At 36.7% G+C, this 16,278-nt stretch overlaps 1 protein-coding gene across 1 annotated transcript in view; it reads left to right on the top strand.

Moving 5' to 3' along the window:
- The window catches only part of CDC40 (cell division cycle 40), a 49,945-nt gene that overhangs the window by 21,430 nt on the left and 12,237 nt on the right, over positions 1-16,278 (top strand). The window contains exons 5-11 of the mRNA XM_008069029.2: positions 4,875-4,958; positions 6,495-6,634; positions 7,784-7,880; positions 10,511-10,650; positions 11,467-11,541; positions 13,397-13,442; positions 15,567-15,668. Coding sequence (XP_008067220.1) covers positions 4,875-4,958; positions 6,495-6,634; positions 7,784-7,880; positions 10,511-10,650; positions 11,467-11,541; positions 13,397-13,442; positions 15,567-15,668 — 684 coding nt within the window. The remainder of the gene's footprint in view (positions 1-4,874; positions 4,959-6,494; positions 6,635-7,783; positions 7,881-10,510; positions 10,651-11,466; positions 11,542-13,396; positions 13,443-15,566; positions 15,669-16,278) is intronic.

Here is a 16,278-nt window from a genome sequence, read left to right as displayed (position 1 = left end):
CTTCAAAAAGAGTAGTGCGCCTTCTTTTACACATCCATAAATACTTACACAAATGGGAAGGTGAACTAGTATCTTTAGCTGTCATTTTAAATCTATGATTTCTGATTCTGTGATCAAATATTCTGTGATCTTAAAAACAGAATATTTGTTGTTATACTAGGTAATAAACACTTATTATTTTATGTCTCTTATATGCAGATTGCTGTTAAATTGGTAAATGATAGGGTTAAAAGGTTACTGTTGTATCTATTATAGGCTATTTATTATAGGCTGTTTCTAAGATCTTATCTCGGAAATGTTTTCTCTTGATCACTGAGGGATATCAGGAAATGGAATAGGTACACATTCATTGTGAAAATAATTATATTCTATTAATGATGGGTTTTTAAAAAGTTAATATGCAGGGAACCTGGTTGTGAAAACAGTTATGTATTAGATCATATTTTACCATGTTAAGATGTAATTTCCTTACAGTGTGCCAAAAATCACACCTAAGACTGTATACCACTTAAATCACCCAAAAGGGTTCACTAACACTTCCAATCCAATAAAATGTTTACCCATTGTTTGTATAAGGGGTCCCATGTAAATCTCAAATAATATGCAGGACATAAAAATCAACTCTGTTGTGTCATTATTTTATTATATTTTAGCCCACAATAAAACGTGTTTTAAAGAGTGCTTGTTTTCTAAGGCTTTAGAAGGGCCCTAAACAATAATTTAGTTAGCTTAAGTCTCCTTTAAAACAAAACAAAACAGAAAAAAAAGCCCAATCAAGTTGATACTGATACCTACTTTTCTTAAATTACCTTATAAGAAGGATAAGTGTTGAGAACTATTCAGTTGTCTTTAGACCTGAGTTCAGAAATAGGCTTATTAAATTTAAAAAACTGGTGATTTTTGCTTCTCCCAGTAGGAGGTGGCGAGCTAGGACACAGGTTGAACTACTTAGTGAGTTAAAGACATAAAAAAATGAATGTGAGGCTGTAGCGTATTGGGTGGCCTGGAATAAAAGCAATAGCCAGTTGCAAAACTAAGAAAATTGTGGTCTGTCTCACTTATGATAGATCTCAGAACTGAGAACAGTTTGTTTGAACTGAAATAAGTGAACCAACCTCAGGCTGAACACTCTCTTTTTTTCTTTACCTACGGATACTGAGCAAGTATAGCTTCTATTAGTTTAAGCCATATAATTTTCTCATAGAAAGTTCTTATCTGACTTCAGATAGTGATTCTTATACCAGCTTTCTATCTACATGTGTGTGTGTTTTCATTCTTAAACATGGAATCTAAGGCTATGAGACCTCTTTGTTATCTTCTCTTATTTGCCAAGAACAAGGGAGCAGACCTTCCTGATACCTTGTCCTAGTGTTACCTGTGAGACGTAAAGGTGGTGGCATATGAATCCAGTTTGACTTAAGTCTCATGTTTCTAATGTTAGGCTCTCCCTGCCGGGATATAGAACAAACACTGATTTTACTTTTACTCCCATGTTAAAATGTTGTAGATTTGTTATCATCTCAGTGAATTATTTCTGGGTATTCTGTGACACATTTAGTTGATCAGAGCCTACCTGCAGAGTCCTTATCAGCGAGGGTAGTGTTATTTACCATGTCATTCCATTTACTTGCTGGACAGTTTTGTCTTATCTCCCATTTATAGTATTTCTCCTGACTTCTCAGGCCCTTATAAATTATGTGAATTGTTTTGTCCTGTTTTCCTCCTGGGGTCCTGGCCTTCCTGATCTTACATAGGGCTTCTTAATCAAGTATCCTCCTGTCTTCTACTTTACCCAGAATTCTTACTACACCTCTCTATGGAAGTGGAAGATAGGACTTTAAATGAGTATTTTTAATCTCATTATAGTCATTTATTAACATGAGTTTTAACTTCACTATTAGCAATTCTTTATTACCATTCTTGAGTGATTTTTAAAAGTCTGCTGAATGAAGATTATCTTTTATAAGAATTACCTGTATCATTTAAATTTCAAATTAGTTCCAGTTTACACTGTTAAAACTGTGATATATTTGTTATACTGCAGTAAATGTTTTTTAAAATTTGACAGTGGGCCAGTCTTGGTGACTCAGCCTGTAATCCCAGCACTTTGGGAGAAGCCAAGGCGAGTGGATTGCCTGAGCCCGCAGGTTCAAGATCAGGTTCAAGACCAGCCTGGGCAACTTGGCGAGACCTCATCTCTACAATAAAATAAAAAATAGCCAGGCATGGTAGTGCGCATCTATAGTTTTGGCTACTTGGAAGGCTGAGGCGGAAGGATCGCCAGAGCCCAGCAGGTTGACGCTGGGATGGCGGTGAGTGTGCCACTGTACTCCAGCCTGGGCAACAGAGTGAGACTCCACCTCAAAAAAAGTAAAAATAAAATGTGACAGTAAATATTTTGTACACAAAACTTTAAAGGTTTTAAAAATTATTTTCTGACATGAATTCCCAAAAGTAGGTCAAAGAGCATAAGTGTTTTAAAGTTTTGTTATATATTATCCAGTTGCTTTCCAAAAGAATTATCTCAACTTTACTCTGCTAACACCATGTGTGAAAGTCCTAAGAATCTTTACCAAAAATTTATATGATTTGGTTTACTTGATAATCAAAATATATCTCTTTATTGCAATTTGGTTTTTCTGGACTACTAGTAAGGTTGAAGGTTTTTCCATATATTTATGGCCATTTATTTGCAAATTGTTTAGTCTCTTTTTCATTTGCCTAATAATAATAGCGTTAATAATATTAGTATGAATAATCTTGAGTATAATAATAGAATCAATATTATAGCCTTTTCAAATAAGACTACTAAAAGAAAGAATGTAGACATTAACTCTGTTAAAAAGATAAAATGGAAAGTAAAACTTCAGAATGATAGATGAGAATATTTAAGTGAATATATCTACATTTCCTATTTGAGACACAGGATTTAGAAAACTAATTGGACTGAAATTTGGTAGTGTTAGTGTTCTATTACTGACTGACTTGTTATAAAACATATGGCCAAATATTTAACTTTTATTTGTCTTTTTTTTGGGGGGGGTCAAGGTCTCTGTCAAGTATGGTGTCATGGTCATGGCTCACCCTCGACCTCCTGGGCACAAGCAATCCATCCACCTAGCTGGGACTATAGGCATACCCCATCCTACCTGGCTAATTTTTTGTTTTTATTTTTTTGTAGAGACAAGGTCTTGCTATGTTGCCTAGTCTGGTCTTGATCTCCTAGGCTCAAGCAATCCTCTGCCTTGGCCTCCCAAAATGTTGGGATTACATGCATGAGCCACTGCACAGCCTTGACTCTTATTTGTAAAAGGAAAATAATAATTGTTTTCCAGTCACGTGGGGTGGGAGGCAATAGTAGGGATGGTGGTAGTGGCAGTAAAGTTTTTGACCACAGATGATATGGAACAGGAGGAAGACATAAGTTCATTTCCTCAGAAACAGGACTCTGGCCAGAGGAGTTGGGGATTGGTGCTTACACAGACAAGGACCAGGGACACCCCTTCCCTCTGTCTCTTCCTCCACCCTCCAAACACACCATGCAGTGCCATTGGTAGAGACCTAAGTCTCCTTTCAAAGTGGAATTTATATTCTCAGTAAATTTTTATGATTGGGATGGGACTTTCTACCTCAGGGCGTATTGGATCTGGATTTTATAGGTGAGCCTTTTATAAGTCTCATTTTTTTTTTAAAAGAAATCATGTACAGAACAAAATTCTGTACATCAGAGAGATGAAAGATAAAATAACTCATGGGATTTGAACCTGTGATTTCAGAGATTCTACTCCAAAGCTGCTTTTCTGCCATCAAGCTTTCTTCTCTGCCTAAGAACATATTTTAATGCCGAAAAAACTATATGCAAATGAGTTAATAGCCAGGTGGTTGGTTCTATTCTAGCATATCACAAGGGTGAGTTGAGCACTTACATCCTTAGCTTGTTTGAAAAACATGTTTCATGACAAATCTCTTTCTGTTCCCCAAAAGACATTCCTTAGACTCTTTAGATGAAAAATAAAAATGTTAAATATATCCACTAGGATGTGCTCTTTTAAAAAAAATGGGCTAGTACTTTTTATGTAGTCCATGATTGTTCACATGAGTTGTAGGCCATAGACTGATCAATGATCTCTTGTGAATATACTAGACTGATGTTACCAAACACGTATGGTGTCAGCACACCCACTTGAGGAAAAACCAATTTGAGTTGATTTAGTTAATTTGAGTTGCCTAGAGACCACTGAAGACCACATTTCTATGTGACTACATACTCTGTAGCTGTTTGAAGCAGTGTATTCATGTGCTAGTAGATAGCCTTACTTAACTTCTCTTATCAAAGAAATTTGAATAATAATTTATGAAGTAGAATCACATTATTTTAAGATTGGGAGGAAAGACTGTCCTTACTGAGAATGGCATTTTCAAAATAATGGCTAGAGTATGTAATTCTTCTTACCCTAGTTCTTTTTTAAAATTATTTAATAATTTATTAATCTGATAAACTTAGCCCTGTGATATCCATTACAAAAAAGAAAAAGGAAATGGATCTAAATCTCCAATTGCATGATGTCCATATATTTTCAACCTCTTAAAATATTTAAAGTTTGCTAACTTGGTCAAAGAGGCTCTTAGTTTTGTAAGATATGCTGATTCATTCTGTCAGATACTTCTTATTCTACTGGCATCATTCATAGCCCAGTCTGAGATTTGTGTTAATTGTTCCAAATGGAAACATAGCCCAGGAAAGAAGGATTAGTCCTGAGTTAAAACATTTTTTACATCCGGGAAGGAAAATGTGAAATGAGTATATTTGTATAGTAATAAAGTGAATTTAAATGGAAAAATGGAGTCAGTAATTTGCACCTTTTGCCTTTCAGGTTATGCATTAGACCCTTCATTAGATAATCATCAAGTGTCTGCTAAATATATTGGTTCTGTAGAAGAAGCTGAAAAAAATCAAGGTAATCTATTTGAAATACTTAATATCAAATGTACATACCTATAAGTAGTATCTTGCAGATTGACTAATTAGACAATAAGAAAAAAATTAATGTTTTATTTTGCTCTTGAAATTTTTTAAGTTGAGAAAACAAGTGATATAGTATGATGCAATATAGCTCAGAACTATTACAATTTAGAGCTTGCTTTTGCCCTCACCAGCTATGTGGCCTTGTAGGGAAGATAGTGGTATGTATCTCTTTGGGTGGCTTTGAGTACTTGGTACCATTTCAACCCTGAAGAAATCATTCAATAAACTATAGTTAACGAATAGATAATTTTGACAGTTGACTTCTCAACACTAGCATCAAGCTAGACTTTAACAGAGCAGAAACATTTCATTTTGTATGTCTGTAAAGATGTCTTTGAAGGTTTTCTTTGAGGGCTGGGTTTAAATATGTGTTTTGAAATATATCTGTGCTCATATCCATTTTGTACTTATTATCATAAGACAAAGCATCATATTCTAAATGCCAACTTGTCACAAAGCTCATCAGCTCATTGGAATATTGTTTATAAAATGCCATTAAAAATATAGTGTGCTGGTTGCATGGGACACTTCTGCTTAGTAGCTCTAGACCTTGTGTGATGGATGAGGCTGCCTTTTCTGTGTGAGCTAGATTATTGTTAAAATACAGTTTTAACAGGCTTTTGCTATAAAAACATAGCCTAAAGGAAATGAATTTGAATTAATATAGGTAGACTTTTCTTCTTTAAGTTAGACCTCTGCAAGTCACATCTAAATGCAGCTAGGTTCTTAGTTAACTTGTGACTGTGATTTCCATAAGCCTCTCTTTTTTCAAGTTGACTACACACAGTTTGCCATCTCCTACTACCCAAATCAAAATCACAACCAGAAACATCCTCCTCCTTTTTTTTTTTTTTTTTTTTTACTGCTAACACTGGTGATTATTGGAGGTCAAGTTTAGATTGAGATCACTTGGAGGAAATAGCCACATTCCTGTGAAACCTAGTTTGATTTATATTGCTGCATTACAAGTAAAGTGAAGCTAAGTTATTAAGTGTTTGCTGTGATTTAACTTAACTCGGTTTTTAAATGATAAATTACAATTTATTCTTGCTTTCGGAGGTGACTTTATCATTATTTAGCCATAATGAGTTGCTGGGTTTCTTTCAAAAAGTGGTGAAAATCCACTGATACAGGTTTTTTAATCAATAAAAGGATTATGGGTCTTTATAGGATTGCATATTAGAGTCTTTTCTTTAAATATACAGTAATAGAATTTGCAAAATATTGCATTCACAGAAAGCTTCCTTCCCTAGAAGGTTTAATCTTTTTTTGTGTAGCTTGAGTTGGTTGTAGTATATGTGGCAGATTCACAGGGATTTGGTTTGTTACTATTTTTTAATAAATCTTTGGTCAATTGAGCAATCATTTTTCTTTAACCAAAAATTAAAAAAATTATATATGTGCTAATATTCTTTTAGAAAATATACATATTTGTTATCCACCTCTCTCGATTTTTTTGTTAACCCAGGTTTAACTGTGTTTGAAACTGGTCAGAAGAAAACAGAAAAGAGGAAGAAGTTCAAAGAAAATGATGCATCTAATATTGATGGTTTCTTGGGACCTTGGGCAAAATATGTGGATGAAAAAGATGTAGCCAAACCTTCAGAAGTAAGCTTTGATGTTTTTCACTGTCAGTTCAGGTGTATGCTGTGTCTCTGAAGAGTAACTCTGTTAATAAACTTGCAATTTCCTTAGAGAACCAAATAACACATCAAAATTTCTCTGCCTCGATTGATTAGAAAAATGCAATAAAAGTTCTTTGTTTTTCTTTGGAATATTTTTATTTACCTTTTTTGCTATGTATTTTCACTTTTTTATTAAAATACAGTGTTGGATAATTTTTAATAAAGATAGCCTTGATAGTGCTCTTAAGCCACCATGGTAACTGCTTTTCTGATACCAGATATGCAGATGATGACTACAGAATCAGCCTTTCTATGATACTAGAATTGAAGGATTTATCAGTTATTAACTTATTTAAAAATGTAAATAAGTATCATCAGTGTTATTTCTTAAAATAGTACTATGAGGTTTACCAAATAAAAGTACAGAGCTCTGCCCTTTCCTTCACCGCCTCCTAAATCCTCTGTGTCTATGAGGCAGGTTTAGATCCCCGGCATGCAACAGTGATCAAGACTAAGAACATTCTGTCCTCATGAAGCTTATATTCCAACTGATACATGTATCCAGTAAATCTATATTTATGATAGTAGAGGTCAACAGATAACATCTAAAACAAGTAAACATCTGCTATTTATTTATTGTAGATATCATCTGTTAACGTCTGTTATTATAGATGCACATTTACTACCACATCATCTTCCTTCCCCAGATCCTCCCAAAAAACTGTGTCACAAATCTGTAGTCATTGCTGATACCCTTATGACTGTAAAAGCTATGCATTGGAGAATGACATTGTGCACTGAAATACCTTTCTGGAACTGGATTTTCTAATTGCCTTGTCTTTTTACTTGCATAACTAGCATAATATGTTAGTGTATTCCAGAGGATGAGTTTTGAAAACTGATTTTCATGGCATTTAAAAATATTATCTATTATCTCTCCATTGTGTTTATGCCATTTTGTAATCTGTGAAAGAAGTAATCAATTTCTGCTTCCAGAAGAGTTGAGTTTATTATCCTAGGAGGCATACACTTGGGCCAGTAAGGTGCACTTCATTATAAAGAATGTATAACCAATTTCTGGCATGATGAGGTTCTAGAACATTCATTTTAAAATTCACTCTTATTTCTATAGGAAGAACAAAAAGAATTGGATGAAATCACAGCAAAGAGGCAGAAAAAAGGCAAACAGGAAGACGAGAAGCCTGGGGAGGAGAAGACAGTCTTACATGGTAATATATTTTTTGCACATCTTCATTTGTATGAAGAAGTAATATTTCTCTGTTCTTTGTTCATATAATATTAATTCCCTTTACTACCAGCTGTAGTAAAATTACTACATCAAGAATAATTATGTTGGACAATCTGTATCCCAAAAATTACAGCAAACTCTTATGTATACTAATAAAGGAGAGAAAAATAGCATAATTAATGATAGACACAGATAAGTTTTTTGAAATTTTACTGAATTTTTAAAATGGCAAAGAAGGGCAACTCCCTTGGGTCCCCTCCCACTGTGGGAGCTTTACTGTCCTCTCAATAAATCCTGCTTTTTAAAAAAAAAAAAAAAAGAGAGAAACCTGAATGGTCCACAGTGTATTTTTTTCCAGGATGAAATTGACTTTTTTGTATTATTAGATCCCCAGTCATTTTAATTGTTTGTTCCTAGCCCAAGTCTCATTTATAGTTTATAACCATTACTTAATTATACTTTTAAAAAAACTTTGTTTTTCATATAAATAGATTGAAAATTAAGACTGTCGTACTTATGTAGTCTTATGGAAGGAAGTGCATATTCGTCAAGATAAATTGTAAATATTCTAGAATGCGCCTGTTCATTAATAATTATATTTAGGAAATTACATAGTGATTATCTGAAACTGTAAAGAATAATTCAGCACTGATGGTGTTGATTATTCTGTTATATCACATCAATATTAGGTTTGATGAGACCATATTTGGTCTCTCAAGTTTCAGTTTTGTCACCAAAGAGTACTGAATATTATGGTACTTATAACCATAATAACAGTAACATCATACTAATAATATTTATTGAGTAGTTCTGTGCCAGGCATGCTGCTAAATGCTTTATACCCATATACACTATGCCATTTAAAGGAAAGTAGGCCAGGCTCAGTGGCTTAGCCTGTAATCCCAGCACTTTGGGAGACTGAGGTGAGTGTACTGCCTGAGCCCACCCGGGCAACTTGGCGAGACTGCATCTCTACAATAAATAAAAAATTAGCCAGGCGTGGTAGCGCACACCTGTAGTTCCAGCTACTTGGACGGCTGAGGCAGAAGGATCGCTGGAGCCCAGCAGGTCAAGCCTGCGGTGGCCAGGAGCGTGCCACTGCACTCCAGTCTGGGCGACAGAGTGAGACTCCAACTCAAAAAAATAATAAAAAATAAAGGAAAGCAGGGGGAGACAATAGTTGATATGTTTTGTTTTAACTCTCTTTTTATCCTGTTTTGCTTCTGATTTTTTACAAGTAGCACACAAGGTCCAAGTATTATCTTTTCTTCCCTTGCTCTAAGTATACTGCAATGAAGTCTTTATTATGCATCACTAGAATGTATAGCTGATTAAAAGAAATGTAGATCTTATTTAAAGGTCTGATAATCTCTGGGTATTTAGGAATTCCAGAATACTATCTCTAGTTGTAAATGATAGCAGTAAAATTAGCCGAGTGTGGTGGTATGCACCTATAGTTCCAGCTACTTGGAAGGCTGAGGCAGAAGGATCATCTGAGCTGAGCAGGTCAGGGCTACAGTGGCTGTGAGCATGCCTGGGTGACAGAGTGAGACTTCAACTCAAAAAAAAAAAAATGATAGCAGCGATTTCAGGCAGCTGAACCTTAGCTGACTCTTGATCTTAACATCATGAGACTATTATTACCCAAACCTTAATATGGAATGATATACCCATGAATAACATATTATTTTTAAGAATGTGAGGATACCCAAAAAAGTGGAGTTTATTTATAAAAAATGGTATATTTATTCTTACATGCTTAAACTTCAGTCACCTTCAAAGGACTCTCCGTTGGATGCTGAGCACCTATCAAGATGCTTTTTCCACTGCTAAAGACAGTTTTTGAATTCATCCGTTTTGATCCCTTTTAGTCCTTCTGTCATTTCTTTATTTCACCTCTTCCACATTGGCAAAACGTTTCCCTTTGAGAACTTTTTTCATCTGGGGACACAAAAAAAAGTCACTAGGGGTGAAATCAGGTGAATGGGGAGGGTGGAGTATGGGGGTCATGCCCCTTTTGGTCTAAAACTGCTAAACACTCAGTGCAGTGTGGGCAGGTGCATTGTCATGGTGGAAGAACCAGTCACCTGTTTGTCATAACTCAGGACATTTCTCCTGCAAATCATGATGCAGCCTTTTCAAAACTTTCAGATAAAAACTTTGGTTGACCATTTGATCCAGAGGAACAAATTCCAAGTGAATTACAAGGGGCCCACCCTCCAAAAGATAATTCCAGTTTTGGGGGGGGGTTCCCCCTTGTAGATTTTAGGTCAGATGTGGTGGCTTACTCTAATAATTCCAGCACTTTGGGAGGCCAAGGCGGAAGGATTGCTTGAGCCCAGGAGTTCAAGACCAGCCTGGGCAACATGGCAAGACCTCATCTCTATAAAAAATAAAAATTAGCCAAGCATGGTGGCACATGCTTGTAGTCCCAGCTACTCAGGAGGCCGAGGCAGAAGGATTGCCTGAGCCCAGCGTGTCAAGGCTGCTATGAGCCATGATCGTGCCACTACACTCCAGCCTGCATGACAGAGTGAGACCCTGACTCAAAATTATATGTATAGATATAGGTTATATTTTTCATTGATTTCCTTTGCCTTCTTGTTTCAGTTAAAGAAATGTATGACTACCAAGGCAGGTCCTATCTTCACATACCTCAGGATGTTGGTGTTAACCTGCGGTCAACTGTGCCACCTGAGAAGTGTTATCTTCCCAAGAAACAAATTCATGTGTGGTCTGGACACACAAAGGTAAGCAATTGATTGCTTCTATTTGCTATGATGTTGCAACAATGAAGCCATCATAAAGTTTCAGCTATTGATGTGGAACATTCAGTATTTCTGGGAAAGATGCAAGGAAGTCAAGACAAGATTGGGAAGTCAGACTGAAGATACACCTGTGTTAGGCTGTGGAGGGGCCCCACACATCAGTCCCAAGCGCCTAATAGCCTTAGGGCCGTCCGAATTAGCCATGACACAGCATTCTGTGTCCTGCCCCCATGTGGCCCAGGCCTTTCCCCTCAAGTTCCTGCCACATCTGCTTGTTCTTGGGCACCAGATCATTGAGTAATGGGCTGGTACTAGCACCAAGTCTCCTACTGAACCTCAATCATTCTGCCTTAGCTTTTGGGATTATCGCACTTCGGAGATTAGATGCTCCCTGCTTTATAAACTGTGGTCGCAATTAAACTAATGCAGAGACATGAAGCATGAAAACTTTTGAGGTTGATCTTTGTCTTCTACACTGTTTCAACTGATTTTTCCAGCTCTTTTTCCAGAGCAAAGGGACTAAGTAAAAGAAAGAAGTGAGGGCATTAGCAATTTGATTGACTCAGGATTCCCTTGGGTGAGGAAGTCAATATTGAAGGTTAAAAAAAAAATCTTCAAAAGCTTAGTGTCAGTAAGGTCTGCTCTTGGAATATTAATGAAGGTTATTCTGGGGTGTGATTTTTGGAATGAAGAAAAATAGCAAATTAGGTTGCTTTAAATGTACTGTCTTTTCTTGATGCTAAATTGGAGCTGATATTTAGAATGCTTCTGGTTGATAACTGTAATACCTGTTTACAGGGCGTCAGTGCGGTCAGGTTGTTTCCTCTCTCAGGCCACTTATTGCTGTCTTGCTCCATGGACTGTAAAATTAAGGTGAGTTTTGAGTAACGGTGTAGGAGTGCTGCAAAGCTAGTTCTTTGGTTAAATCTGTTTGGCTAATTATAAATACATTTGGGTTTGTTAGAAGTTAATTATTTTCTCTCAGGCCCTGTGAATGCAGCAATTTATGAATGGCTTCTAAACATGCAGGCTCAAATATGTCCCTGTGGTCTGATTGGCTAGGATTTCTTTCAGCTTAGACAGCTGAAGAGAATGCAATCCAATTACTTGGAACCAGACACATGAATATTTAATTACTAATAATGCATTTTATAGAGATTTTGGACATGCAACTGAGTTCATTTGTTCCTCCAAACCTTATGAGGTAGAGAAGACGTGTAGAAAGTAGACAATGTGATTCATGCTTTTTCTTCAAAATACTAGTAAACACCAAAGCAGAAATGCTCCCGGCCTCTTCTCTCACTTTTTCTAGACTTGAAAAGTTCCATGTTTAGCTTCTCTTCAGCCATGGTATGTGTCATACCATGCATGTCAGCTTCAATGGAGAAAACCTTGGAAAAAATGTTAAATCTCAAAGGATAGGTCTTATCTTTTTTGTGTCTTCTTTGGATCCAGACCATTATGATGATTGATAAATACCAATCCTATAGTGCTCTTGGGGCTTGGAACATTGAGTCATTAATATTTTATCCTTTGTAAAGAATTCATGGATATTAACAATATATAAGGCACCTTTGTTTGGGAACAGCAACCATTTAGGCATTTGTCTGTAATAGCTTAAAGTACAGGCCAACAGTCATTCTAATAATAAGGTAAAAACCTTTATTTTGTTTAACTTTTACTTCGTACAAACTATGTAATCAAGTCTTCTCTTTGATCACCCAAAAAGCACAGAATTTCATTTAGTTCATTTCTATAATTATGTGCAAGCTGAGAATAAATGATGAAGGCTCTTTCCCTGCTGTTAGGGGGAGTCATTTCATTATGAGGTAAATGGTCATTGTAGAGGCAAGGAACCGTTCCTCAGCAGGAAGGGTAACTAAGTAAGGGCGGGGGCGGGGAGTAGAGTACGTTTGAGCAGAGTGAACAGAATGAACCAGGATGATGTGTGCTGGAAATGACCACAGTTTCGTGGTTGCTGAAACATAAAATCTAAGAGGCAAGAAATGATTCCAGTCATGGACAGGGGACCAGGTCTCAGAGGTCCTTGCCTACCATGCTGTGGTAACAGACGATATCTTGCCAGCACTGGGTGGTGAGGAAATGCCTTCTATTCCAGAGCACTGGCAACATGGTTGAGGACTGGATTTGATGCAGACAAGAATAAAGCTAATTTTGAAACTATTATATTAATCCACTTTAGATATGATGAGAATTATGAGCCTGTTATTTTAGTTTTGATCATTTTCATATAGCTTCTATAATACTTGTTACTTCAGAAAAACAAACAATAGAAGGCTTTTAATATCAAAATGTTATTTACATGGCAGTTTTGATAGCATTTAATTCCTTTAAAAGCAGTTCATAGTATTGCAAAAGTGGAAACTTCTCATCATAGAAAATATGTATAACACAGAAAAGAACAATAAGAAAATGCAAGTTGCCTGAATTAACTCCATCTATAGTTAAGTTCTCATGATGTTTTGTGAGAAACACATTTGATGTAAAGACTGTTAAGACTCTTTAAAGAGTATGTGTGTGCATGTGTTCCAAAAAGCTCAACACAAACTGGCACACAATATTTAATGATATTTAATATTAAATATTTAATGATTAAATCTATGTACACAGATATGCACACACATAGCCAGCATAGGAGTTCATTGTTCTTATTGACTGAATGGCTTTTATTAAACTTAACATGTTCACATGTTATTTTTTTTCCCAGCTATGGGAGGTTTATGGAGACCGGCGCTGTTTGCGAACATTTATTGGTAATACTTTTTTTTTCTCTGACTATAAATCTGTTTGGGAAGAATTTTCAAAGTAAGATAAAATCATTGGCAGTAATTTTACTGCACTGATATGAAGGAAAATCTCCATAGATTTAAACTGAGCCTGGAAGGATTAAGTCACTCCGGGTAGGCAAAGAAAAGGAACTAGGAAGCAAAAGCAGCAGAAGCAGTGTGAGAAAACGTGAGCTTTGGGGGAACCTCATACATTTCAGGATTGCCAAAATGAGGGAGATGGTGAGAGGCAGAAATAGAGAAAAGTTGCAGGAGAGTCCCAGAGTGTGGAGGACCTTGTATGCTATTAATAGAGGTTAGACTACTCTGAGGACATTGGGAAGCCACGAAAGAGCTCTTGCAGGAAAGCAGCATGGTTTAGAAGGTCACATGGCAATATGGTTTGATGTTTAGAAGGTCACATGGCAATATGGAGTATGCTTTGGTAGGGCAAGCATGGAGGAAGGGAAATAAGTTGCATGGTATTTCATTAGCCGAGGTTAGGGGTGATGAGAGTCTGAACCAAAGCAGCAGAGACATGAGAAAGAAACTACATAGTACAGTTCAAACTACATAGTAGAGAGATCAGAGTGAGGCAGGAATCTCGGTGACTCTCATAAGGTGGCTGGATGAACGGTGGTGCCATTCACCAAGAGTTACGAGGATGAGGTCTTAGACTCGTTGAATTTGAGCTGCCTTTGGGATATTGAGGTGAAGATGTCCGGTAAGCAATTAGCTGGATGTTGAGCTTTGGAGAGAGGCTGAGAATTAGCAGCTACAACATTAAAAAGGATGAGATTGAGGAGACTCTTGAAGAAAAGGACCAAAGGGAGGACAGCTTTGTGACAATCAGCCTTTTTGGTAGAGAAAGGTGTATTGTCTTTGTCAAATTTCATGCAAAGGCTAGTTACTCTTTCCATATTTAACTGTACCACATTGACACTCTGTGTGAATTGTGGTGGCTCTATTTTTAAAGTAGGAGTCTGTTCTGCAGTGCTTTGTTAGAATTTTAGGGTCCCTGCACAAATAAATACTGCCCAAGATGTCACTGCAGCCTGAAGGAAGACTTGTGGAAGGCTCTTAGCTGTGTACAAGGGAACAAAATGTCCCCATCAGATACAGTGGAGCTGGTTCCCATCTGTCTCCCCTGTACTGGCAGGCCATTTTTCAGTGGAAAACTGGAATTTTCCTCCTTTGGAAGATGCTAGCAGCTCTGACTAGGACTCCTGCTGTGGAAAGCATGCCTAATTGCCATGGCATGTGCTGCCTGAGGGGGCGTTTGCTGCTGGTGGTGGTGATTTAGAGCTGTCGCATGCAGTTGACAATCTGTGCCATGCTCATTTTGCAGAACACCCATGTCTTGGTCGTGGGGAGGGGTAGTAAAATTAGGAAAGATTCTGCTTTCTTTGAGTCACATTTTGTTTGTCCCTGTAACTCTCAAGAGAGTTGATTGACCTGGCAAGATCAATTTCTAAGAGTGAAGCATAATTGGCATCTTAAAGTTAATTTATTGTCAGAATGCCATCTTAAAAGAAAATAGAAGCTACTGTTGTCATTTTCGAAAGATTTAGTCTCCAAGATTCTGAATTTGTTTCTGTGAAATTTGGTAATTCGATCACAGAAATGTGCAATTATTGAACAAGGGCTACAATTTTCTGAAATTTAGGTGTAGGTCACTTTGTTTCCACTTCCAGCTTGGTGAGCAGTCTGAGAATGAATCTCCAAAATTTCAGCAGTCAGTTCTGTCATTGCCATAATTGGTCTATTATGTTTCCATAAATTCTTGGCTGATTAGTCATCAGTTATATGTACTGCATATTAAGAGATTGCCATGGCAAACTTTTTTTTTAAAGTTAGACCTTTTCTCTTGGTTCTTATCAAGATGTTATACATCAGAATCACCTAAGGAGCTTCTTGAAAGGAAAAAACCACCCACATTCAAAAGCCCACACGTGGCATTTTCAAAGTCAGTGAATCAGGTGATGGGGTTCCAATGATCTTGACTCACAGCTGAGAACCCCTGTTGAATGCTGCTGCTCCTTATGGTGTTTATGTTTGAAGAGAAGATATGATACTTCGTCTCACTGCCATTTCTGTTGGCTCTGCCTGTAGGTCACAGTAAAGCTGTTAGAGACATCTGCTTCAATACCGCAGGAACACAGTTCCTCAGCGCAGCCTATGACAGGTATCTTAAGCTCTGGGACACTGAGACAGGTAAGAGCTCACTTACGTGAATACTAATACATATTAATCTTGTAAGTTATTATTTACATATGAAACAGTCTGAGTGGTCTCCAGTGGCAAAATGCCACCTTCTCTCCCTGCTGATTCCCATGCCATTGACTGTCAGCTAATACTACACAATATGTTTATATATACTCAACTATATAATGAACTCTTTCATGATGAAACTTTATTTCCATCAGGTTTGATTTATAAAGCCCACATATGGAAAGACAAGCAAATGTGAAACCTTACAGACCATCTAACTGAACTTTTGTTCCCCAGCGTCACCTGCCATACTGCACTGCACATCATAGAAGCACAATAAATTTAACTGCTCAAATTGATTAAAATGTAGGTCTAAGTTTCCACAGGCCAGTTGGTTTTATATATTCACAGCCATACTAATTGCATCAGTATGTTGTAACTAGTATAATTTTATATAATTAGAAAATTATCTTTTATCTTACCGAGTTTTAAGGATAATGCTAGTAGCATTTATTAAACACTATTTGCCTGGCATAATGCTAAGTATTGATATGAGTATCTCCTTCAATCCTTATATATCTATATGAGGTAGGAACTATTATTACATTATAGA

This window comes from Carlito syrichta, unplaced genomic scaffold, assembly GCF_000164805.1.
Source record: "Carlito syrichta isolate Samal-C Ts95f unplaced genomic scaffold, Tarsius_syrichta-2.0.1 Scaffold311768, whole genome shotgun sequence".
In the NCBI taxonomy this organism is placed as follows: domain Eukaryota; kingdom Metazoa; phylum Chordata; class Mammalia; order Primates; family Tarsiidae; genus Carlito; species Carlito syrichta.
The sequence above is the reverse complement of the archived record's forward strand: the minus strand, read 5'-3'. Positions and strand labels throughout refer to the sequence as shown.